Source organism: Lagopus muta, chromosome 22 (genome assembly GCF_023343835.1).
Source record: "Lagopus muta isolate bLagMut1 chromosome 22, bLagMut1 primary, whole genome shotgun sequence".
Classification (NCBI taxonomy): Eukaryota; Metazoa; Chordata; class Aves; order Galliformes; family Phasianidae; genus Lagopus; species Lagopus muta.
In genome coordinates this window covers 5,493,009-5,518,832 of record NC_064454.1, presented here as the reverse complement: position 1 = coordinate 5,518,832, position 25,824 = coordinate 5,493,009, and the positions used below count along the sequence as shown (strand labels likewise).

Here is a 25,824-nt window from a genome sequence, read left to right as displayed (position 1 = left end):
GCTGTTCATAACGCTCGTTGCAGAACTGCTGGGATGCCAACAGATCCAGCTTGGACACAGCTGGGAATGGGTGGGAGCACAACTGGTTGAGTTGCTTTACAGATCCCACATTGGGATGGAGGGCTCACATTTTCTCTTTGACTTCCTTTGTTCTCCAAGGCTGTGTTTTCATGCATTCAGTAACAACTGACAACAGAACAAAGGATTTTAGTTCAATGATTGAGTCTAATTAAAAGAGACAGTTCTAGTCGTCAACGAAATGGGAGCTCAGAAATGCCCCCTGCCATTCTGGCTTCTCTGTCACTAACAGAAGTTCTGAATTCAGGAGTGACTGTAAAAACACCAAGTTAAAGCATTCTCATAGCCTTGCTTCTATGGCAGCATTAATAATTAGAGCCAGCCGGACAGGTTGCCAAGAACTTTGCTGAATTTTTCTTTCTTTTTCTTTCCCTGTCTGATGCACAAAGTTGGTGTAGTCCTGTTTGGCCCCTTGGCATGCAAGAAACAGCACTGATTGCATGAGCAGCCTGGTTTCTCAGGTGAAGGTTTGTTTACGGCTGGCTTACGGCACCTGTTAGCTATGGAACAATGAACTCAACGTGCAGAGGTGTTGAAGGCATTCAGGCCTCTCTGGCCATCCTTTGTGCCATCTGGTCACTTCTTTTAGCACAGAATTTCCCAACTCACAGGGCCTGCCTGAACAAGTTGGAGCTGGAGGAAGGAGGAAGGCAGGAGACCGCCTGCAAGCCATCCATGCGTTGCTCAGCCCCCAGCCAGCCCTGCGAGCGCTCGAATTACTCGGCTTCAACACCTGCATCCACATCGAGAACCTGTGTAAGCGCTCAGCTCTTTTCACCTTCGTTTGTCATTTTGTCTGAATGCTTTCTGATATCCAGCATTGGTGGCACAAATTCCACAGGCAGAAGGGGAAAAAGAGAACACATCAGCTTACTGCCTACAACTTTAAACAATGAAGCATAGAATCATGGACTCAGCAGTCTGGAAAAGACCTCCAAGATCATCCAGTCCAACTGTCTGCCTATCACCAGTATTTTGAACTAAGCCAGGTCCCAGTGCCACTTCTAAATGCTTCCTGAACACCTCCAGGGAGCCCACACACCTCCCTGCAGCCCACTGCAGTGCCTGACCACTCTCTTGGTGAAGAAATATTTCCCAACATCCAACCTGAACCTCCCACAGCACAGCTCGAGGCCTGTAACGAAGCACTCACATTCCAGGAACTGGTTTGAACTCTTTGAAAGAGTCACTCACATCCTCTGTGAAATACCATAAAAACAACAAAAAAAGCCAATTAGGGTCATCAGAAGGCATGAACATTGATAAATGCAGTCATCCAATCTTTAGAATAGAATCACAGAATCACCAAGGTTGGAAAAGACCTCCGAGATCACCCATCCCAACCACCCAGCAGCTCTCACCAATCCACGTCCCTCAGCACATCTAAACATTCCCTGAACACCTCCAGGGTTGGTGACTCCCCCACCTCCCCCAGCCACCAAACGTGAGGGCAAGGAGCAACGCTGCACGAACTCCACTAGAAGGAGTTTGTGACCACTCGTTAAGTTTACTCACTTCTGTATTAAACTGGTGTTTAACTAACAGGCTGATGGAGATGAAAATCCATTAAACGTACCTTAACAGAGGAAGCTGATATTGGGATAAAACCACCTAGAGTAGATGCAGCCTGGAGCCCCGCAGGTTGATCAGCTAATGGAGCACACCTGAATGCTGTTACAGCCCTCAGGGCCAGCTGGATATAAAACCTGAGCAAGATGTGGTGGTGCAATGTTGAGGGAAGGGTTGGGTATTTTTTTGGGAGGAGTTTTCCTATGTTTTTCTTCTTTTTTTTTTTTTTTTAATTAAAAAAAAAAGCAAGCAAAAGCTGTAGAAGTTTTTGTAGCATTAAATCTGTTTCTTTTGTGGCTATCTGAAGTTGTACATGAAATATATCTCAGGTTTTCAACAACTTTGGTCTGAAAAGGTAATGTTTGTGGTCTTTGTGGTGTGTGAAGCAGCTCTGTGAGCCCTGCTGAGTGTTGACTCAATGCATAAAGGCTGTTAAGGGCTAAGACCTCTTAAGCTTTTGCATTTTAACAAGTGCACTGTGAGTGCTCTCTAGGAATCTGTTGAGCTGGTGCAATACCCTGAACTGAAGTATCCTCTTATTTGGTAGTTTGGTTTATTTAAGCTTTATTTGATGGGTTGTGGGTTTTAACATCTCTCCTTGGAACTCGATAGCACCTTAAAGCCATTAAATTGATCCAGGGTAGTGTCTCATCTCTCCTGATGACTCTCCAGCAGTTAAAGCGCTTGGATTTAAAATGAAGGATGAAATTGCTGCTACTGTCTTCTTCATCACAAGGCTGATAAAAAGGGAAGACAAGCTGAGCAAGCATAAAATAGAGAGATTTGCAGCTAAGCTGACAACACTGCTGTTTGAAAAGTACAAGAACCACTGGTACTTGGACAATCCTTCCCGAGGACAGGCCTTCAGGTAAGAGAGCCTTTAAGGAAAGGGGAGAGGACCTGACTTCTTGAGTTCTGGACAGGTGGCCTTAAACTGAGTTCTATATTAAACTAAGCTTCTGATAATGGTGGAGTTGCTGGCTAACTTTCTGATGTTCTCTATAAATGAGAGTTTGCACCCCCAGGCCAGCTGTGTCGAGGTGAAATATGGTGGACTTAATCCTATTTCTTGGAGCAGAACTGCAAAGTGGCAGTGAAGTCTAACGTTCCGCCTGCACTTGTGTTCTCCCCAGGTGCATAAGGATAAACAAGCATCAGGCAAGAGATCCCCTGCTGGAGCAAGCTTGTGTGGAGAGCAATGTGGACTTCAACAAGCTTGGTCTGCCGAAAGAGATGACGCTGTGGGTTGATCCATTTGAAGTGTGTTGCAGGTGAGTTAACCTGTGACTTGCACCATCATCTGCCAGGTGTTCTGTGGAACCTCATCCTCTCCAAGCCCGTTAGTAGAGGCTGAGGTTGTGCTTCCTTGGTAGCATCAGGTGAGTTGTGTCCACACCGCTGCTCCAGAGCTGTGTGGCACAAACGCGGTTGCTTCCAGGTATGGAGAGAAGAACCGGCCGTTCACAGTTGCTCACTTTGAAGGAGAGGAGAACCCAGAGCTTTCGCAGCAGATCAACCACGCTGTTGACAGAGCAGCTCTGGATTATCCTTCCGGCACCTCTTCGGATGAGGAGAGCTTCAACAGGGAACCAAAGGCCATCCCTACTGTCAGCAATCCCAACAGCGTCTACCAGGTAAGTGTGACTGTCCCTGCTGGTGAAGGCCACCATCTGTGTCCCGGAGGCTCCTTCACAGAGGTGTGATAGACAGACAGCTGTTGGCCAGACTTAGCTCCCTTTTCTTGCCCAGACACATCTTAATGCTGTCTTATTTCTTGCTGTCTAGTTTGACTACTGCAAGACACCCATACAGTCCTGGTCTCAGTATCTTCATAGGAAGACACACACGAGTGGCTCATCCTATGCCCAGCACAGGGCTTTCAAAGCCTTCAGGCCAGCTGTTGCTTTCCCAGGACCACGTGTTGACAGATACCACTGGATCAACACCAAGCGGTAGATCCGTGGCTGTCTCTGTTCCAAGAGCCTCTAACACTCAGCTGTGCTGTGTGATGAAGGCTGGTGCTACAGAGCTTCACGAGAAGAGAATGTGCTTACTGTCTGTTCCCTATCCTCTTACTCTGTGCTATTGAAACTCTGGGTTTTTAAATAACATTTTAATATTTTAACAATGTTAACAAGACTGAAAATTAATGTGAGATGCTACTTGTAAGCTAAAAAGGAAATGCGTATATATCAATAAATCTAATCATGTTTTCTTTTAAAAAGCTGTCCAATCCCCTCTTGGTGCCTGAAGGGAGTTTAAAAAAAGCTGTTTGGTCAAAACACGAGTCAAGGAAGACTGATAATAAATAAATACACCCTTAGAGCTGAGGACGAGCAGATCTTCTGCTTCCTTCTGGCCAAGGTAGCAAGGGCAGCAGCATTAGTTGCACCGGGAGCAAAATGTCTGCACCTCCCAGTGTGTGGAGCTCTGCTGTGTGCAGCTGTGAAGGATGCTCCTGTGGCTCCATCTGGGCTTCTGGTTCCTAGCCTGCAGCTCACCTGTCAGAAGAAGCCAGCCTATGGACAGGAGAGGGATGGATAGATGATGGTTTAGCTCTCCCAGCTGTGAACAGCACAGCAAATATCACCTTCTCAATGGATGGAATATTTATCAAAGGATGCCTGTTCTGCAGTGCTGTGTCCCCCAGGAAGCTTTTCCTAAACCACGTGAGTCACTTTAGCTGCCTTCTACTCAGTCAGAACTCTGGAGAGATGGAGGCTATGCTTTCAGTAAGAAAGGGCTTGTTGGAACACTACTGGGCTTCTGAGCTGTGCTCTAGGATGCTTTAACTCAGTCCTGGCAGCCACTCAACACGATGGCTTTGCTCTGACTTTCCTACTGACTTGTCTCCTAGTCCAACACTTGCTGCTCCTTAAACTGGGCCACGAGGGTAAAAGCAATGGTGGTAGCTTGTCCTGCTGCTTAATCTCTTGAAAACGCTCAACAAGCTTGTTGTCAAAATAGCTCATGCAGATACATAGGACTGCTAACTGCAGTCATTTCTTCTTGCTGTAATCCTCCTTTTAATCCTCCTTTGCTACCTGGTAAGCAGTGATGGAAATGACTGATGTGCAGTCCTGAAAGAGAGGCTTTGTAAAAGAAGACAACCAGGCTGCCTGTATAAATCAAGTCAAATAAGTGATTAAAATTCTAAGTGTAGATCTCGGGTAACTTCATAGTTGGTGTTTAATTAAAACAAACAACACATTTGTATTAAGCCACAGTTACTCAAACTGGATCCTCTCTTAACTTTTGAATACAGTGTGGATGGTGATAACTAACAAGGTTGAGTTCTCTGTTCCTCTTAAGTAAGGTAATGTCTGTCTTGCTTCAGCACAACTTGCTGTCTTTCTTCAGAAAAAAATCACATTGAAGTCAAACTTGGCATTAATAGGGTTTAGTAGGTACAAAAAAAAAAAACAACAATTTTGCTCATGCTATAGAGGCTTTCCTTTTTAAAAGACTTTGTTTTGAAGTTGGCTCTGTGCAAATGCTGTGATCTGTATGGCACTGAATAAACTGAATAAAGGAGAAGATGTGAGGTGGGAGGCTTCTTCGTCCCTGAGAGTCAGCAGTAGTGTTTCCAACTAATTCTGCAGCTTTGATGACAGAGCTTTGTCCTCCAGCAGCATAATCCATCTATTTTAACCTGTTTTTTCTCTCCTAGTGAGATCTCAGTGTAGGGTGAAGATAACAGAATGAGTGCATAATTTATGAAGCAGTGATAACCCACCCACTTCTCAGTGTTGAATGATTCAGCAGCATTAATGCGAGGATACTCAGTGGGTTGTGACATCATTTAAAGTTCATAGGTTCTGGTGTGCTGTTTCTTCCCACTTGTTACCTAAACCAGAGGCTGCAGGGGGCAGAAGAGGTGATGATCAGTGAATAGGAAATGCTGTCTTTCACACTTTGACTCATGATTTTGCCTAATAAAATGACAATACAATATTCTCATGTAAAGCCTGGGACCAAAAGCAGCTGGCCAATTCAGAACCAAGCCACCAAGTTGTCTTCTGAGGATCATTAAAGCTTTTTTGTCTTGGGCTGTTATTTTCTTCTAATGCCTTTATTTGCTTTACCAACTGGTCTTTCTCTGAAGTAGTTAATCCAAGGTAAAAGCAAATGTGTTCATTCTCTAATGGTATCTTTTCCATTAATGCATCTACTTAATCCTCAAGTTCTGCAGGAGATAAGTACAGATTTCCTCTTCTGAGTTAAAGGCATCGAGTGCTTAAAATCAGCCAGTAGAAGTGCTGCTGTTACTGACAGCAGTAGGCTTTTCATGAGACCAAGCTAGACTAATTTCACTGAAATGTGACTTCTGTTATCCAGAAGGTGGTGATATTTTAGGGAGAAGCAGTCAGTCTGACATACTCAGGCAGCAGATCTGACCTGCTCTTCATGCAACCTGCCCAGATGTAGCAGGTTGTGAAGACTGGCTTTGTAGTGTAAAGTGAGTTCACCATGAGGTGTCACGATTTGCTTTGTATTCAGCTACACCATCACAAATCACATCCTCCACCCAAAGCTGCCCTTCTTACAGCTGCCTAAGGCATGAGGGAAATGCTTTTTTCTCTTCTCAAGCAAGCTGTCACTTGGTGGCTCCTCAAACTTGTCATTCAGTAAGCACAAAACGCAGAGAGCAGATCAGTGTTAACTTTAAAGGCCTTTAATAGACTCTTTACATACATTTTTCAGAGTACTGCTTTTTATGCTGTGATTTGTATGAGGCCAAATAATTTTTTTCTGATACGAGGGTCTTTTTTTCCAGGTAAAAATGGTAGCTTGTGCTACTATTGAGGCTGTTAGATTTGAAACGGGTGTTTGTTGGGAATTGATGGCTGCAAATGTGGGAGGGCCAATATCTATAAGCAGCTTTTAATTGCCATTTTGTAATGAAGTATGTATAGAAAGAAGAGCTTTCAACCAGACCAGGACTCAGTCTGTTTTATTATCTTCTCAAAGGCTTCAATTTCTGTGAAGTTTTTCCCTTTCACCTCAAAAAGTTGGGAGATCAGGCTTATTTCTTCCTTGGAGAATGGCTCTTCCTTCAGCAACATCTGAGTTATCCCAGAGAATTTATTACCTTGGAGAACTGCTGACAGCTGGAGTCTGAGAGAAAACATCTCACCAAGGCAAGTCTTCAGTGCCTAGAAAGAGAGAGAAACACTTTGAATACCTGGAAGCAGTGACATTTAAAACTGCCCACTGACCAGAGATTAGTAGGGATGATGGGTAGAGCAAGTCAAACAAAAGTTTCTCTTGATATCCTAATAATCACCCCCAAAACATTATTGGTCTCATTTGATGCTGCCCACAAATCCGCTCAGTGGTGTGGTTAACATGCAGCTGTTCAAGACAGAAGCAGGATGAGGACGTGGTACCCAGCACCAGCAGGAGCTGGGCTATTTCTGCTGTTTGGCCCCTGGCAATGGAGGTGGTTCTTGACAATCGTGAGGAAAATCACCATTTAATAAGGCAGATTTTGGCAGGGGCCTAAAATCACTTTGTGCACAGTAGGGACATCTCTGAGGAAAAAGGTGACTGTGCATCTCCTGCAATAGAAAGTGCACTCTTTTGAAGGCTGGATGGAAAGGGCTGCCTTGTATTGATTGAGAAGTTAGGGGAAGAACACTGCTGTTCCATATTTATTTCTCAATAAATCCATATGTACATATCTGGTATATGTTTTCCAAATACAACGTAATTACATTTGGAGCACACAGAGCTACCTGATGAAAAAGCCTCAGGAAGGTTGGGTTGGTGTCTTGGCTGAAGTCAGCAGCAGCAATGTGAGCAAAGCAGTGCACAAGGAGCAGGAGGAAGCTTCCCACAGAACCCAGACAATCCCTCAGGATGAACAGTTTGTTCTTTGAAGTCTGAAAAAGAACAAATACCCTGAGCTGAGCACAGCCAATGGGCAGCTGAAGAGAGAGAATTCTGCCACTGGTTTGGTTTTACATGGGGAATATCCATATAACAAACAACACAGCACTGTCATAAGGCTTCAATTTGGGACACCTTCTTATGTGTGAAATCTAAAGCCTTCTCACACTGTGTTTCTAGACAGTTGTATCTCCGTGTATCATGAACTTTAGAAGCTTTTCTCTCTAATACTTCACTTTTAGAATACAGAATCTATTTTGTGTGTCTGGTTATAGCAAGTAAAATGCTGATAAATTGCTCACTTCTATAAAGGTGACCTATAGAAAATTCAGTAATTTGAACATGAGAGACTGGATGAGCACAATAAAATGCTCTGGGTACGACCCCACATCAGCCCCTTTTTAAATCTCTGTATTCTACAGTGCTCCATTAAGTTCACATTCAGAGAAATCCAGAGCATGCCATTAACCTTGAAGGGTCTTGCATCAAACATATAATGATTTAAAAACATGAAACCTTCCTGCAGTTCACCTCCTAGGTCCATAACAATGCATGTAAAAGTATTACACAGGCTGGTTAGATGTGAAGTTGACAAACCTGATAAAAGAACGAGTTCCTGAAGGCATTGCCTGCAGCACTGCAGAGAGGAATACTGGAGGCAACACACAGCTTAACTTCTGGAGCCTGCAAAGGGAAGGCAAATTGCTTCTGTAAAACCTGTGCATGCACATCAGACCTGCAAAGTAAGAGGGGTTATGGGATGTGAATTCCTTTAAATGTCACCTTTGATTTGCAGTGGGTACACAGAGCCAACAAATACCACAGGGAAACGGAAACTGTTTAAAAAACCCTCACGTGTTGCAGCAATTCATCTTGCCAGTTTTCTAATGAAATAAATTAAAGTGAGCTCTTGTCCCAGAGCCCTGGCTGGAGGCATCACTATTTGTATTTATTTTATATTTCTATGAAGGCCTTGGATGAAGCCTTGCTGTGCTACGAACTGTAACATGAAAATAAGAAATGCCTTGCTCCAAATTATAAAAGAAATGTGCTTTATCCTAATGCCATTCAGTATGCAACAATTAGGTAATGCAAGGTCTGGGTGAGGTGCACAGCAGGGATTGCACAGCAAATACAAGAACTGACCGTGGATCTTGGGCAACAGAAATTTGATCTCAGCACAGTCCTACATCACTGTGGGAAAACACAAATTCTACCTCCTGCTGTTGGCAGATTAGTCTTTTTCAACTTGATTTTGCTTTATAATTGGCAGATGCTTTGCAGCTTGTTGGCTGAAGGATTGTTTAGATAACTGTTCTTTCTGAAGAGCTGATTACTGAATTCCAGCAGCTCACAAACTTACATCAATGTGAAGGCTGAGAAACTGCAGCAGGGAGATGCCATACTGATATGTGACAAACTCCCTGGTGGACAGGGCTGCAGATTCCACTACTATTAGCTCTCCTTCTTGACTGGAGAAGGCATCTTGTTTACTCTGAGAGGAACTTGCTGTTTCTACAAAGAACAACAGAATCTTGTTAGATTAATTCTTTTTGTTTCAAGTGTCTTCATTTCACTGCATTTCTCACCTGCTAACATTTTTGTCATTCTTCATATAAAACCAAGGCTGCTGATGAATTATCAGTTCTTTCAAGAATGCAGAGCTCAGTGTTCGTGGGCAACCCCCAGAACTTCATTCTCCCTACACATTTCAAGTAAGGCCTAGAAAGGTGATGACTTGTGTACCTCAGGCTCGATCGACAGCCAAGTTGGTGTGATTCTGTATTCTGAGTCTGTCCTCCATTGTTACAGTGCTTCCTCCACAGAGGACAGTAAATTAAAGTTGTCTGCTCTGCAAGATCTTGTAACAGTAAAAACAACCACAGGCTGCCTGACTGATGAAACAAACACCTGAACTGGAAATGCAGCAATAATCCTGTCTTCATCTCTGGTGGAAATAGCCAAAGTTGCACATGTTAAAATACTTCTGCTGAAAAGAAAATCAGTACTGCTTCAAAAAAGAATGGCTGTTTCATTTTGTGTGCCAATTACTTTATTGCAGTCTCATCTAAAATAATCACAGATTAGTTCTAAAGTGCTGATGAATCTGTCTAGTATTAGATATAGAGGCTGCTGGCCCTGCATGTGGCAGGGGGTTGGGGTTTGATGATCTTTGAGATCACAGAATCACAGAATCATAGAATCACCAAGGTTGGAAAAGACCTAAAAGATCATCCAGTCCAACCGTTCACCTATTCCCAACAGCTCCCACTAAACCATGTCCCTCAGCACAACATCCAGCCTTTCCTTGAACACCCCCAGGCTCGGTGACTCCACCACCTCCCTGGGCATCCATTCCAGTGCCTGACCACCCTTTCTGAAAAGTAATACTTCCTCATGTCCAGCCTGAATCTCCCCTGCTGTAGCTTGAAGCCATTCCCTCTGGTCCTAAATCCTAAAATCCTAGTCCTAAAAGATCCCTTCCAACCCAAGCCATTCTATTCTGCAGGCTTCCCAATGTAGCTAAAATCACCAATACTTTCTAGAGTGATGAAAAATGGTAAAAGCAGTATTGAAATGACTGTTACTTTAGCACAGATTCACTGAAGTATCTGACAGCTGCTGCCAGAAAGGAGAATCTCTCTTTCTAGCCTTTAAAGTTGAAAGGTTCCAATACGTTTTTAAAGGCCAGAGTAAAACAAGGCAACTGACAGGACCTTCAACTCCTCTCTCACCAGGTGTCTCAGATGATACGTAACTTCTGCTGTCTTCCTCCAGCATCTGAACCATAGACTTGAGCAGTGGCATCACACTGTGGTCGATGGCCTTGCCTGTACTGTGTGAGATCCCACTGCTGCCATAGTAGCTGGCTGTCTCATAGTTTTCAAAACAGCGTTGTGACCCACAGAAAAGCATCTGAAACATCACAAGACAATACATGTAACCTGTGTTTTACACGTGTTGAAAATCTCATTGGAAAAGCATCCTGGCCCTCTTTGCCTTCTGCTGAAAACCTCAAATTGTTGCTTCAGACATCCCACGCTGACTGACTGGTGACTCAATAGGATTCTACAAGGAGCCTGTCTCAGCAGCCTCAAGTCTTTTCCAGTGGTTACAATCTTGGAGCACCCAGCTCTGATTTTTCTGCATCCTTCAAGCTGCTGCAGATGTTGTAAGACAAATGATTGGAACTGAATTGCTTGCATTCAATATCCTCAGCTTCTCTGGAATCCACTTGTGTCATACATGTAATAAAAAGCTTTCTGCTCAACGTTCTGGTCTAATAGTTCTATCTCAATTATATTAATAAGTTGAAATTCAGTCAGTGGTTATTGTCTCATGGGGATGGAAGAGTAGAAGAGGAAGACAGAGCAAAGGGAAGAAAATCAGGGAAGACTGGTAATTTAATGCTTTTTAATATCAGAAGGCCAAAACGGAATACAGAATCCAGTTAATATGAAGAGCAGATTCTGAGCCTATTGACTTAATGGGAAGACTCTCTTGTCAAGAGGACGCAGGTCTACGATTCATGGGACACCACAGGTCAAAGGATGGGATGTGAAAGGTCCCTTTATGAGAGGGGAACTTGGGAGCTTTTTTATTCAAGCGTATTTGAAAATTATTTTTGCACTCTCAGGGATTTTTCTCAGAACGTGGCAGCTGTTCATGCTTTTGCTAGAAAGTAAGTAGCATGACTGCTTTTCATTGGCCTGCGAGAGAGGTCAGTACCTTTGCCTGCTGGGTTTGGATATCTGACAAGTCCCTCAAAAGTTCCAGCTTAGTGTATGCAGTCTCCACGTTAGCTTGTTGTTTCAGCATGCATTCCTGAAATTCAGAGGCTAGAGCGACTATAACCTGGAAGAAATGAGACAAATCAGAGTACTTCAAGTCCCAGCTTTCATTTTCTGTTGCATACTGCGGCTGCAAAGCTGGCGTGACAGCTACATGGCACTGGTGTCTGGGTAGTCATCACAGAACAGTCATGAAACCTACAGCTGATGACAGGAAGGGCCAAAAGCTCCACCCTAAAGGTAATAGTTCAAAAAGGGAGGATTTAAGAGATAAAGTGGAGGAAATAAATGGGACAGTGTGACCCCGGGGGTGCTTCTCAAAGGTTAACAAGTCCTCTGACCCCAGGACGTTCAGCCTAAGCCAGCAGTGACCTCACCTGTCTGAGCATCACATTGGGTGCTGTTTCTGTACTTGACCTGCATCCCCTCTGCTTCTCTCTCTCTGCAATCTGCACACATATTCTCTTTTCTTCTTCTTGTATCTTCTTAACAAACTGCATCAGCTTTTCCAGTGCCTTTCTGATCTCCAGCAGAACCTGTATTTCCTGTTCTTTTTCATCTCTGTCAGCTGTAAGCAGCAAATATTAGAAGTGCCCATCTGATAATGGAAATTCACAGAGCAAACCTGAAATGATACGCTTCCTAAATATGTTTCACCACATCCCTGCTCTTTATCTTTTAGAGCAGAATAACCAGATCCTGTATCTTGCTTCATGGGGGCACGAGCAGTTTCCGAAGTTTAAGCTAACATGCTGGGAGGGAGCAAACATCACACACCCTGCTTCCCCTCTTGTCAGTTTGTAGCTAACATTTCATACCTTTGAATAGTAAGGGTAATGCAGTGCCCAGCTGGCTGCTGAAATACTTTGAAGCTCTTCTCTCAGCTTCTTGCAGAGAGGACCCTTCAAGAAAATGACACATTTCCTCCATGTCTTTCACTTCCCCCCTGTATTTTATCTGTAAGAAATGGGAGAGAGCACTTCAAGATAACCTTGCAAACCTGTACAACAGAGACTTCTTGTGAAGCTCTTTCCTTTGACAGATGAAAGCAAGAGATTGGCTAATTTGATCGCAGCTTTTTCCTGGCCTTTTTAAAGATTTTACTTTATTGTGCAGACCTTGAATGCAGTTCATCTGTTTCTGATACCACTAAGAACAGTTGTCCCTGCTGTGCACAGACACATTGTGACTTTGAACCAGTGCCTGCTCTGTGATGAGACTACACTCCAAACTTCGAAGGTGGGACAGGCTGCAGTGAAGTAACAACACATCCACTCACATTTTGGATTTGCACCGTATTGAGAAGGGAAGTAATGTCAACTCAGATCAGCACCATCCTGGGTGCAGCACCAGAAATCCTTCAACTGGATGCCTGTGGGCAATCCTTCGTAAAGAACTTTACAGAAGACAGCTGCAAAAACAATGCACACACCTTCTGTGCCTTTCCCTCCTTTGCAGCATCAAGGACATGAAGAAATAGAGAACTCAGTTCCTTCAGGAGCCCTTCTTCCTTTTTTATTCTGCAGTGCCAGTATATTTGCCTTGAATTTATTTCCTTCTCTAGGAGGTCCAGCTGAAATGCAATGACAGAAAAAAAATAGCTTACATTTGCAGGAAGGTGAAAGATTACAAACTTAATTGAACCTTACTTATGAAATGTTTATTCAGTGCTTTCAACTGCAGCACGTATCCAAATTTGCTGTCACAGGGGGATGAGAAATTTGCAGTCCTGAATCTGTAGGACAGAGAAGAGGAGGTTTGAAGAGCAGCAGCAGAAGATACAGGTAGAAGAGAGAGAAAAATAGATAATGAAAAGAAGAGGCAAGTAAAATGACATAGATATACTTCAGTTCATCTTGTACTGTGAGAAAATATTATTTGTGGGGCATAGGAAGAGCTGAAATTGCCTAACAGCAGTGGAAAATCATGAGCAAAGAGTTTTTGGAAGTTATCAAAGCTGAGCAGTAATACCAGCTCCGTATCCATGGCTCTTGGCAAAGCTCTGAGGGACTGAACAACAGGGATGACGTTGTGTGTCTGGGGGTGGGTCTGAGCACCGATAACAGGCCCCACTTCACCTGTCACTGGACTTATGGTTCTGGCACCAATAGCGATAGGGACGAGGCCTGTGGGTAAAGAAAGATCAGATTTAATCCTTACAATGCGCATCATGAATACAGCTGTTCCAGCTGCAACCTTAATGATCACGTTTTTTTAATGGCTGAAAGCTGCTGTGTGATTTGGGCTCAGCCCTGGCTCCTATCCACCATTTTTCTGGCTCTGCCCGTTTTGAATGTCACACCATGCACACTGATATTTTCCACTCATTGCTGAGACATTAATTGATCTGCTCTGGTAGGGTGATTTCTTGGCTCTGAAAGTAATATGAATAGAGGTGATGACAGTGAAGTCCTTTCCTCTTTACTGTTAAAATAATCACATTCAGTTTCCCATTCTACCTTTTCCATTTCCATCTTCCATGGTCCCTGCGAGTGGGGAAGGCTGCCTGCTATTCCAGTCAAAGTCTATGCCCAGGATTGGCACCATCAAACTGGACCCACCGGGATCTGGGATTTTCATTCCAAACACTGCAGGGATCCACATCTCCGTGCCCGGATATTTGATCATACCTAGTTTGTCCCCCAAAAGAGAAGATGAGAAACGTAAAATATCAGACTGATGTTTTGTGATGGAAAGACCTCCAGAGGCTGACAAATGCAGGATGGACGCCGTTCCTTCTGCTCCTGCTTCCAAATAATGTTGGCTGAGCTCATCATAGTATTTGTGGCTTGGGGTTGGAACTTGATGGTCCTTGGCGAACCCTTTCAACCCAAGCCATTCTGTGAGTCTATGATTTGCTTAAAAAAAGCTATTTTGACAAAAACCTTGCAAAGGTTTTAACTACTAATGTTTTGGCCAAATCCTGTGATGGAAACATGTTCATTACTGTAGCCATAATTGTAATGACACCCCTTTACTCTTTACCAGACTGTTGTACACCTACCCAGATTCCCACCATTACTCTTGACCTTTGAAGCTATTTCTTGTTTTTTCTTGAGGCTTTTCAAGCAGTGCATTGCATGATAAAATCTAGCAGTGAAAGACTTCTTCATATCTTCTACTGAAGCCTTTAGCACTGCCAATCTGTCTGCTGCTAGACAGCTATCTTCCAAAACTGATGCCTTAAGCTTCTTTAGAGCATCCACCACACGACTTTGGGACAGCAGCCACTCGGCTTCCAGCACTGCTTGGTAACTGCCACCGTGGGGCAGCACCTTGTCCTGCTGCAGGTGAGCTCCCTGTACTCGGGCAAGTTTCCCACTCAGAGGCTCAATGAAGGAATCTCCAAGAAGCATTAGGTTCCCAGAAGGATCCGTCAGCCCACCTAGAGGTATAACTTCTCCTGTAATTGAGAAACAGGACATAAAGAGTCAGGACATCACCTGGGATCACCTGGTCACGACAGTCTGGTCTTTCCATTCAGAAAAAGGTACAAGAGAGCAGTAACAGATCTAATGAGATGGGAGAAAATAAAGCAGAAACATTTGTGACGCTGATTACAAAATAATTTGCCCACAAAATGTTTTTAAATGAAGTATCCTAGCTTCTACTTTAGAAGGTTAAGGTTCCCCCTCCTTTCTCTGTGCGTAGTGTATCTTCTGCAGTGAATTATAAAGAATACATGTATGTATAGAACTTCAGCCACCTCAGCCCCTAAATTATGTATTTCTTACTGCTTTTGTTATTTTAACAGGGCAGCTGGACCATCTCTGAGTCAAATCACAGAATGTCAGGGATTGGAAGGGACCTCAAATGATCACCTAGTCCAGATCAACTTCATTCTCCTGTGTCATAGCCACACTCATTAATGTAGTACCTCAAATGTCTCTCATAGTTTCAGCAGTTTTACTGACTTTTAAAGTGATAAAATACAACTACAGAAAAGAGAAAGTTTTCTTTAAGTAGACACTAAGGTGTGGAGTTGTCCTGACAGGACAAGGCAACGGTGGAAGGTGAAAGTGACGGTTTTAGGCTCCCCCTGTTCCGTGCCTGTAGGCAGCGTGTTAAGAGCAGGCTGAATGCACACTGCATACCTCATCCACCAGTTCACAAAGAATTCACCTACCAGTGTCACCATCCAAACCAACCCCGAGGATCGGAACAATCTTGCCTCCCTCTGGCTCTGTCATAGGACCCCCGATCTCCAGCGGTGTCAGTGTGCTGGTGATGGGGTTGAGGTATGTCCCACCAACAGCCAGCTTTTGCCCAGTGTGAGGATGGATCGTAACCCCAAGCACTGGGACTTCTATTTCTGTCACTGGATCTGCCATGAGTCCTCCAAGACCAAATATGTTTTCAGGACACAGGACTGGAAGTTTTGTCTTCACAGGTAAGCCAGTGTCAGGACAAACCGGGTAAGGAATGTAAGGAAATATGGGCACTTCAGGCTTCTGACGCTCACCTACATGTAAAACCAGAAGAAATCCAGCATGGTTATGCTAATGCTAAAGGCAAGGAGGCATTAAAGCTCAGAATAGAGTCTATGGAGCTTTCAGAGAGTGCTCATACTAAAGGCTTGCAATGCTTAGGTCCAGAGTTAAGTGAATTTGACTGTAAGCCCTCTGTAGCAGCTTGATGGTTGTTTTGTTGCTTGTTTTCAGACTTAATTTGTACTTTGGCCTTTTCCTTAGAGTGAGGCACATAATGGCTCTTATGGTTTAAAGTGCAGACAGACAGAAATATGTCGGAAATAAAGAATACTTCAATACTTTACTGCATATAAGCCTTGTAGCACCTAATACTTCTTATTCATATCTTGTATTTAGATGAAGAAAAATATCTCCCAGCGCCATTCTACTGAGAAGTTTTCTCAGATTTTCTTTAGTTTCAGATTTTGTTAAGGTTAAAATACATGCAAGTGTACCAAGGCGTTTCATGTTGGCTTTTTTCTTTCTTTTACACCATTAAAACTGTATTCCACAAATAAGCAACTGAACCGATCGATTATTTCATAGTAACTCTTACCTGAAGCAGAATCAACAGTACAGACCAGCCCAGATCTGATGGGATCATAACCGACGTTGCCCGCTATGTGAAGCACCTTCCCAGTGCCTGGGTGCAGGAAATGGTTGCTGGGTATTGGCCCAGAGCACTGGCTGCCCAGCAGCACGGCACAGTGCGGGCTGGGAATTAACAGCCCAGTGACAGGATCCACTGAGACGACATCAGGTGCTCGGGCAGTGCCATCTGGGTCTAAGAGCAATGCAAAAATAGGAGGGGAAGAAAACAGCAGCCTGTTATCCTCTCAGAAATCCACTCTTTTTGACAAACAATGCAGAAGAAAGTTCTACCCATGACTTTGCTTTTGGAGCACCCCCTCTATTCACGAGTTGTTAGTGAGAACTCCATGAGGACACTTTCAAAGCACTTCTCTCTTCACTTTGCTGTTGGTGCTTTTGTCACCTATTTATGAAAGCATCAAAAGGAGCAGATGTGCACCTTCCTACCTACACTTCCTTGCATTCTAGCATCATTTTGAAAAGCATTTCTAGAGGTTGTAGTTACCCACAAGCTCCTGTTTGGTAAGGATCCTGGCTTTAGCTTTGTTAAGAAGGTGAGCTCCTGTTCCTTCACCCAGCACTCCCCATGCTTTGAGGCGGTGGCTCTCTGTTATTATTAAGCTTGACATCCTGTTGCTTGCAGCATCTATCTGGGCTAACAGGCTGGAATTTAAAAGATGGTCACTTGCCACATGAAGTTAAGATAAAATAATTTCAAGGGAGCAGTATAGGAAGAGCTTGGAAGGACATGCACATGATCTCTGCACTTTGGCACTTAGAGACCTCTACGAGTACTTGCTTTGGCTACTGAATTAAAAATACCAATTTCTCTTCTTTTTCTGTTTTCTCCTTAATCACAGAATTCTGATTCTGAACATTCCAAGTCCTGACAGAGCATGGTTTATACACTGACCTAATTGGCATAATATCACAACAGAAACCCTTTGGCAGTGAAAGAAAACACCCTCAGAAAATGGTTGTCCTCTAGATTCAGATGGGGGTCTCTTCACTATATGGCTGTTTGAGGTTTAGAACAGCTGTTCATAATCTCTTAGATTATCTCTTCCTAATACAAGCCAACCCAATCACCTGCACAAATGCTTCCAGCTAGGAAATGCAAAGTTGTAGCAGAAGGTTTCAGAACGTTTATTACCTTGTACAGTCTGGCTGGGACCAAGTGGTTGGGCTTCTTTTACAGGCCATCTTATTTGTCAGCATCTCTGCCAACCTCGCTGCCTCTCGCAGGGCAGAATTGAATGTGACATAATGCTCTTCCTGGCACTTCAGATCGTGCTGCAGTAACTGCATCTGCTTCTTCACACCTTCCTCATACTCCGCAGCCAACTGCTTCCTGTGCTGCATCTCTTCTTCTGCCTAGGTGGGATATAAGATCCAAACAGTTCTTCTCTTGCTTTAGCTAAATGTAAGCAGAAATTCTAACTTTTCTGCCTCTCATTAAAATAACAAAAATCAGAAATTACAAATAATATTGATCTATTCATTTGAATTGGAGCACATCTATGCTAATAAGTCTAATATGCTGAACTGCAATTATCCAGCACACAGGTGATAAGTATCCAGATCTGAATAAGCTAATAGCTTAAGATATCCTTTTAACAAGCAGTGCAGAACTTTTAGGAGTCACTTAACAAAAGTGACTTTTATAACTACTTACTGTGTAGCATACACACTTTTCCAAGTGAAACAGTGAGTGTGTATCTGCTTACAGGGCACAAAATCATTCTAAGAACTTTTCTAAGAACGGAAACAAACTAAAGTGGAAAAAAGATGTTACACTAATAAAAAAGATGTTATGCTAATGCAGACCAGTGCGTGCTGTTCTCATAGCAGAAAGCTCTGCTACTGAAGAGACCCCAAAAGAGCTGAGATGAATGGGTCCATCAGACAGATCAAGAAAACAAAACAAGTGAGCAATCTTTCAGAGGCATTTCTGTGTTAGCATGAAGCAGCAGCAGCAAATTCACAAGCCTTTAAAGGTCCAGCACAGCCTGTTGTTTGCAGTCATACAATGTTAACTGTGTTGCAGACTATGACAGATGAAGTGTTTACAATTACAAAACGATGTTCTAAATGACCATACCCACATTTAGGAAAGGAGAATGCTGCAGATGTCATTTGCTATTGCACGTGTTAGTGGTGCTGAGCTCTACCTGCTGTTTTGCTTTTAAGTAATTCTCCATCGTTGTGCTCTCATAAGACTCCACCTCTCCTGGGATATTTAATGTCATGATCCAAAGGCTTTTCAGTGCAGATATTTCACTTGTAAGCTTACGATAAAATGTTTTCACCTAAGGCAAAAAAAAAGAAGAAGAAAGAAATTAGGACTGTAAGAGATAATATGAGGGCAGTAAGTTTTCTCTGTAACATCGGTGCCTTTTTATGCAACAAAAGTACATGGCAGCCCTGAGTCCTCAATACAAATCATTTTCATGCTGGCATTCCTGAGTCCCAGTGATCTCTCCATGCTAACTGCATGCTGCAATACAGCTCCCTCTGCTGTCCCTTAAGCCAAACATGCAGTTAGATGAGTGCTCCAGACAGGTCCATCGTAGTTACTGTGGGTCAGTGAAATGCTATCCCGCTGATTTCAGCTGTGAGACTATTATGAAATTCAAATAACAGAGCAGGACTCCATTTCTGTGTCACCACACATTCATTTGTATTTACTTCTCCTCAGTTTAATCTACGATTCCCAGGTGTTTGACCAGGTAACCTGTATTACTTTTATTTTCCAGATGAAAAATAGGGGCTGGGAGACAAAGTCCTTTCCAAAAATGTGCAGAGCAGATTCATAAGAAAATCAAAATGTTCTGCCTTAAGGTCACTATGCTTCACACCATATGACATGGTATAAACAACATGTTTAAGAACACGGATACATGTCAGTGTTCCAAATTCTAAGAGCATGAAAGTTGAACGAAAGTACATACAAAATAGGTGATGGGAAGCAGTAACATTACTAGTTTTTTGACTCTTTCTGTATAAATTAGTAGCCCCCAAGTGCACTTTACCTCTTCTTTGAAATGGCCCAGTTTGGCTGTGACTGACTGTGACTGCCTCAGCAAAAGTTCAAAGAAAATGTTGGTGTTGAACGACTCAAGGTCTATCTGTTCTTCAGGTTCCCAAACGCCACCCTTTCTCATGGAGCAGGCTGAAACACGAATATTCATTTATTAGTGTTTTTCACTCCATGACTGTTTTCTTTATGCAAATCAATAAGTCTGGGCCACTGCACGTTGCTAGACATGGGATCCTGGCTCCATACATACAAGAAACCAGGCAGCCCCACTGTTATTTAGCTTTTTGTTATCTGACCTGTTCCACCGGTGTTGCAAGAGTCAGCATCCATGCTACCCTTGTTCTGCAGCCAGGGGTGATACTTCTTGATGGGAAAGACTGTTGGTATACTGGAGGAATATCTGTCCAGATTGTACTTCAGCTGCTGCCTTCGAAATGGAGGGCAGGCAGTGCCCTTCTGTGACCAGCTAAGTCCCTGACAGAGAAGCTGCAAGACACAACAAAAATGAACACAAGAACTTCTTTTCCCATTGTGACAAGTTGCATTTTGTGATTCATGTGTCAGTCACTCAACAAGCAGGATGCACCATTACTTTTGCCATCAGGCAAAGACCCTGAGAGTCTGTTTTCTAAGTACCTCTCTGGGATGGTCTGTTCTAAGGCAGAATTGCTAATCTTAGCAGATGAGGCTGAAACCAAGGGGAAGGAAGTATAGTTATGTGTTTGATGATGGATGAATAAATCCATCTTCTACCACAGTCTGAAGGCCCACTTCATTTGTTGTGCTCTGATCTCAGCTATGTTGTGCTCACAGGGACTTCTGCCTGAACAATTAGTGAAGAACTGCAAGCCACGTGAATGAGCACTGCAAAAACTCATCACCAATTGACAGATCTTAATCATAACTTTACAGGACTTACTTATGGCTTCTTTATTTTAAGACAGGTTTGTGCTTATGTTAAAAAAATAATTGTCATCTCATCCTCCTTCCTGAAGAGATGCATATCATGGAGAATTTCATTATGTGGTTACATCTAATGAACCAGAGAACAGAAATGAAATTTACTGTACCTTAAGTGTCTCCAAGTGGCCTATGCATCAGGTAAATATCCTCGAGTGTCAGTGGGGCCGGATAAATTCATAGGGATGATTTTACCCCATATATAAAACATAAGGTTGAGCCCAAATGTTCTATAGGGCATGCCTGAGGAAACAGGTGGCTAGAGGGTTCATTGCACAGAATCCTTCAAGAAGAGACTTTGTGTAACTGTTACTTACTGTCAGCACCACGCAGGCAATAAGCAATGTGAGAAGTCCTGTGATTACTCCAATAATGGCTGTCCAGTCAGGTTTCAGCAGGAGGTCTTGCTTTCTGGCAATGCCCACCTGCACAGCATATCTGGGAGTTGTGGGGAAGAATGGCCCCTCTTCGTAACACTGTCCTCCAGGTGGCAGGACCCTAATGTACTTAATGAACAGCAGCAGAAACACCAGTCACTGTCACTGCAAGTGATTTAAGTGTGCATAATGACTTAAATCTGAAGTGTTATTTTGGCTGTGACACTGAGTCAAATCTCTGCAGCAGCTGCACCATTCTGCACTCCCATGAAATGCCTGTGCACAGAAACACCAGCATTTGTTGCTGCATTCACCTCTGCAGCATGGCATGTAAAAATGAAAAGATGCTCAGTTGTATCTTTAACATTTCCTTTCAATTCCCAATCATCATTTGGAGCATTTAAATGCTTTGCTAACGATACTGTACATGCAAAGACAGCATTCCTCAATACAAACCATTTTTTTGTGCTGATTGCTGCTCAGCTGTAACACATAGGTACCAGGGTGCTGGAACTGGAAAAGGAAGAAGAGGAAGGTTTGGGAAGCAGCTCTTATTTCCTCTGCAAGTCTTCGAAAGTCTGCCCAGTCAAATTCGGTGTTTGTGTTGTACAAGTTGTTCCTAGGAGCAAAAGTACAAGAGTCTGTTCTTGTCACTGGATTGTGTGTGTGTGTGTCTGTGTGCGTGCACAAGACATGTAGGTTTATTTATCAAGCTTTGGTTGCTGCTTAGGGTTCATCTACACCACTGAGTACCCGGGGATTAGCTAGAGTTTAGGTGCTGAACCTCTAATCGTCCACACAGTGGCACTGTGTTTGAGGCTGTTCCAACCAGCTCTGACGCACGTAATGAAACGCAGCAGGAATTAACCCTAAGCAGAATAAATATTTAGAAGTGAAGAAAACAGCCACTGGGACCCTTTGTAAGGGTTTCAACACCGCAGATGCCAACATGGCACCCACACGTAACGTGCTGTAATTCATTGCCTGTCCCTTCTGTTACTTCTTTGCTTTCAAGCTGGATGAACGCCAGAAATGAAATGAAAATAGGCCACAGGGGAAGAAATCTCCAGAACTGCCCACAGAAACAAAAGCAGCAAAGGCAGAGCTCCTAAGGCCTGCAGTGCACTAGAATGTGCTTGTTCCTACCAGGATGAGCTTACCAAAACCTAAACCTTAGCTCAGTGATTACAGAAAGGGAAAAGAAATTAGGATGAATGAGAGGGAATATAAAGCATAAGGCAGTGAGAAGTCAACTTGCAAAATATTAAGACAGGTCTGCCTTTTAGTGGGTCAGAAATAGCACCAGCAGGGCAACAGGAACAGCATGTATATATTTGGTTTTGCTTCTTTTAAGGACAGAATATTGCTTTCCTGATGTCTTACGTGCAGTTTCCAACTACACCATCCTGTCTTTTCTGTCAAAAAGACATTGAAGCACACTTAATGAGATTTCTACTCTTCCTAGTCATGTTTCCTCTGAATTCTACGTTGAGAAAAGTGAAAATTTCAGCCATCTTTTCTGTAGCTCACCTAAAAATGCATTAGCTAAGCTCTACATTGTACTTACACATCATAAACTGGGTAATGCTCCTTGGAGACAATGAAAACAAAGGTAATGTTAGCATTAATGCACGTGGTAGGATTTAAGATGCCACTAAATACGATTTTTGATGTGGAGGTTGAAGGTCTCAGGCTTTGTATCGGGGAAGATCTGGGTTCTTCATGGTCAGAATTAACTGTAAAAGCACAGGTTTGGATCATTATGTTTGGATCATTACCAATGATTTTCCATCTACTGAACTGCTGCAGGATACACTATTTCCTATTTGCTTTTATGACTAAGCTTTATAGACACAAATCTGGCTTCCAGAGTAAGGCATACTGTCAAGCCAACAATGCCACTGACACCTTCCTGACACTGGATAATTTTGCACCACATTTTCTTATCTTTTTTGCAACTCTGAAGCACATTTGGTAAAGAAGCAGAACTTCTTGCAAAATCTGCAGCCTTTTTAAGGAATCTGTCCCCTTGTATGGCTTGGCTATGGCTTTGAGGATGACTCTGGAGGCACAGAGGAACTAAAGTCCTGCTCTCCAAGAAGAATGCAAGTAGAACTAATGAGAAAGCAATCTGAAATGCCAGAAGTTATGCAGATGATGGTGTAAATCAGAACTGCAGATGAACCAAAAGAGTGGATCAAACCAAAGGAGAGGTGTGAGAGGAACAGAAGAGAGCTTAGCCCTGACATTTCCTCCTGGGCTCTACCCTCCCTGCAGACCTGTGGACATGGTGGCAGTGAGGGGGCCACGTGCCAGCTCTGTGCACCCAGATGGAGGCACAGCTAGCACCTGGCTGTTCCTCATCACCCCTGGGGAAGAGGCAGGGCCAGGAGGATGCAGCTGCTGGCTCGTGGGCTTGGGTTGCAAAGCAGGAGGCTCTGATGTGCAGCGCAGGGAGTCAGCTCTTTCTTTCACTTCACTATGCTTAGAGTGAAAAGGTTTTCTGGCTATTTGAAGATGGTAAGGTCTGTTGGTTTCTGTTTCCTAATTAGTTTGGTACTGGAGATGGTTGAAGCACAATTAAACCTTAGTGAAACTGTATTTAAATATATGCTTTGTAACCAAATGTGAGAACTTACCTGGAGCTGCTGGGGAGGAAGACCTGTTTTCGTGAAGTGACGAAGCCTTGTTCAGCATGATGAAGTTATGAAACAGCTGTGGGTCAGGATTATACACTCCTAAAAATCCTCTCCCTAAAGCAATATAAAAAATATCCATTACTTCTGGTTTTCAACAAGCTGGACTTTGGTTTTTCTTCTAGTTTATAGAGTATCAGCTCACAAACTCCACAAGTTAGGCTTACAAAGCCTCAAACCAAGTTACATGCTTTTCAGTTCATTTCTCTTATTCTGGGGCAGTGCTTTAGAACACTTGGGCCTTATCCAAAGGCTTTAGGGTTTGTTTGGTGTTGCAAGACCTGTTCCTTAAGCAGCAACTGGTTTAACTTGGCTGTTGTCAATGAAACTGTGTCAAGGTACCATAGGGAAACGATTGCATCCTATTGTTCTTATTAAATTTTCATGCACTTGTATAAAAAGCTTTTGGCTCACAGCTTAATTCTAGAATACTTTAAAAAAGAATGTTTAACTCCTTCTAATTCTGCTTGATAAATTCACACTAAAATCTGAAGCCCAAAAGAAAATCTATACAGATAAAGGATTGTGAGAAGGGAGCCTTTTGACATGCATCTCTTCTTAGAAAGTGAGAGTGGGAGGGAATCTCTGAGTGTCTGTCCATTCCTGGAATACTGGAAATGTCCAGAACTCAGGCAGTGTTTCAGGACTGAGCAGTGACTCAGCATCACTTCATCATGCCAGGACGTAAGTATCAGAATTTCTTGTTGTTTGTGTTAAAAACAAGAAGGAAAGGCCAGTTTTTATAGAAGCCATTTAATACCTATTTAATAACATATCTCTAAACCCAGCTATCACTTTTGTTATCCTCTTCCTTACCAGTTGCTTTCACGATGTATGCTGGATGAGAGCATTTGCTTTGTTCTGAAGTGCAGACATTTTCTAAAGGGAAATTTGATCCTAGGAGAACCGTTCTTAATTCTTCTAAGAGAACAGCAGCCTAATAGAAAAGGAACTCAGAAAATGTATGTGAGTGTTTCACACTATTGCAAAGCAAGGCCAAGTACAAAAAATATGCTATGTGTGTAACAGGCTTGTGCCTGGGGTTTTTGTTCGTTGCTTTCTGTACTTGTTTAAGGAAATTAAAAAATAAATAAAAATTATGTTATTTGATAAAATGATTACTCAAAGTCTACAAAGTTTAGCAAGAAATAGGTTGATCTTGAAAATAACAGCAGTTTTTACCTTGCTCCCATTTCTGTAAGTGATAAAAAGCTGAGGATTTTCCTCTGCACAGGTGATCTGCAGGGTTTCTCTTTGTTGCCTCCTACACTGAGAATCACAGATGTTATCCAGACGGTCAGTTTGACAGATGCAGAGGCCAAGAACCTTGTCATAGCCTTGATAATCCCTGGGAATAGTACAAACCTGCAGGAGAAAAAAAGGAATAAAATAGCAGCTTGGAAGACAAATAATGACCCATCCTCCTTATGCGAGGATGGAAATCTGGGCATCCTGATAGGCTTCTTATTTCAGTTTGAAGAAGAGTTAAAACCTGCTGTGAAAATGCTGTTAATGCTCGGTCCCCATGCTGCCTGCACCCAGCAAAGGAAGAGCTAGGGAGTCTGCTTTTAGGGCATTGTTTGCATGGATCTTGGATTTGACTGACGGAAAAACACTACACCTTTTCTGAGCAATAGTGATTCCATTCCTTCTTGGTCAGGCACCGTCCCTCCTGATTTCGGGAGGCTGAATCTCGACAGACATCATATGTTCTTCTGACACAATGACTTCTGCCACCCACAGAGCTCTGATAACCCAGAGGGCATGTGCAGTGGGCGTCACGAACCTGGAAGAAAAAAAGAGGGATTCATTTAGAAACCTGCATGTTTCTAAATGAAGTCACTGTTATGCACCTTGCTACATTAAGCATCACGCCTTATTTGGCTGAGATCAGAGGAAACCTGAGGGTCCATTCACACCATCTTTCCCTTCCCGCTAAAAGAGGGATGGATGCAGCCCTGAAACTCAGAACACGTGTAGAGCTGCTATGCTACTTTCAGCCTGGTGAATGTGTGTAAGTGGAAATGAGATGCAGGACTGAAAGATGCCAGTGTGAGAGGGGGGTACCCTGCATTAGGGCAGCACATTTGAGGTGGAGAGTAAAGACCAAAGCCTGAAGTAATGGTGACCTCCATTAGGACTGAACAGCTGCTACAGAAGTGTCCGTGTACCTGAAACACCTGGCCTTTCCCAAGACAGATGCATGTTTCCTGCCCTTCTGTGGGCTGTGCTGCCTCCGAGCCGCATGGGAGGCATGCTTTTTGGCCAGGCATGGGGTTAAAGAAGTCCACTGGGCAAGCCAAGCAGCTGTGTGGTGTCAGTGCTGCTCCTTCGGGACGGAAAGTGCCTCGGGGACACGGA

At 43.2% G+C, this 25,824-nt stretch overlaps 2 protein-coding genes across 2 annotated transcripts; one reads left to right on the top strand and one right to left on the bottom strand.

Annotated features, from left to right (window-relative positions):
• Positions 1 to 1,835: 1,835 nt before the first annotated feature.
• Positions 1,836 to 4,829, top strand: BTG4 (BTG anti-proliferation factor 4). Its single transcript, XM_048968399.1, has 5 exons — positions 1,836 to 2,002; positions 2,323 to 2,515; positions 2,781 to 2,918; positions 3,086 to 3,281; positions 3,433 to 4,829. Exons 2-5 carry the CDS (start codon positions 2,343 to 2,345, stop codon positions 3,601 to 3,603), a joined length of 678 nt encoding a protein of 225 aa, XP_048824356.1. The 5' UTR covers positions 1,836 to 2,002; positions 2,323 to 2,342; the 3' UTR covers positions 3,604 to 4,829.
• A 117-nt stretch (positions 4,830 to 4,946) lies between these two features.
• On the bottom strand, positions 4,947 to 25,215 carry LOC125703629 (uncharacterized). The gene is made up of 26 exons (XM_048968371.1): positions 25,085 to 25,215; positions 24,646 to 24,828; positions 24,280 to 24,400; positions 23,407 to 23,520; positions 22,335 to 22,503; positions 21,224 to 21,386; positions 20,708 to 20,896; positions 19,727 to 19,916; positions 19,423 to 19,562; positions 18,562 to 18,699; positions 17,544 to 17,764; positions 16,896 to 17,053; positions 16,356 to 16,583; positions 15,457 to 15,792; positions 14,335 to 14,733; positions 13,790 to 13,960; positions 13,302 to 13,456; positions 12,763 to 12,903; positions 12,149 to 12,287; positions 11,708 to 11,898; positions 11,269 to 11,394; positions 10,275 to 10,455; positions 8,903 to 9,054; positions 8,137 to 8,223; positions 7,386 to 7,532; positions 4,947 to 6,803 (listed from the first exon to the last, which is right to left on the bottom strand). Exons 4-26 carry the CDS (start codon positions 23,462 to 23,464, stop codon positions 6,576 to 6,578), a joined length of 4,107 nt encoding a protein of 1,368 aa, XP_048824328.1. The 5' UTR covers positions 23,465 to 23,520; positions 24,280 to 24,400; positions 24,646 to 24,828; positions 25,085 to 25,215; the 3' UTR covers positions 4,947 to 6,575.
• Between the last annotated feature and the right edge of the window lie 609 nt (positions 25,216 to 25,824).

Coding starts and splice junctions, on each gene's coding strand:
- BTG4 (XM_048968399.1), top strand. CDS start 2,343: ATGAAGGATGAAATTGCTGCTACTGTCTTCTTCATCACAAGGCTGATA. Junction 2,516..2,780: donor TCCCGAGGACAGGCCTTCAG/GTAAGAGAGCCT, acceptor TGTTCTCCCCAG/GTGCATAAGGATAAACAAGC. Junction 3,282..3,432: donor ATCCCAACAGCGTCTACCAG/GTAAGTGTGACT, acceptor CTTGCTGTCTAG/TTTGACTACTGCAAGACACC.
- LOC125703629 (XM_048968371.1), bottom strand. CDS start 23,464: ATGCTGAACAAGGCTTCGTCACTTCACGAAAACAGGTCTTCCTCCCCA. Junction 16,584..16,895: donor TACCAAACAGGAGCTTGTGG/GTAACTACAACC, acceptor CATTGCTCTTAG/ACCCAGATGGCACTGCCCGA. Junction 13,961..14,334: donor GAGTAATGGTGGGAATCTGG/GTAGGTGTACAA, acceptor GGGACAAACTAG/GTATGATCAAATATCCGGGC.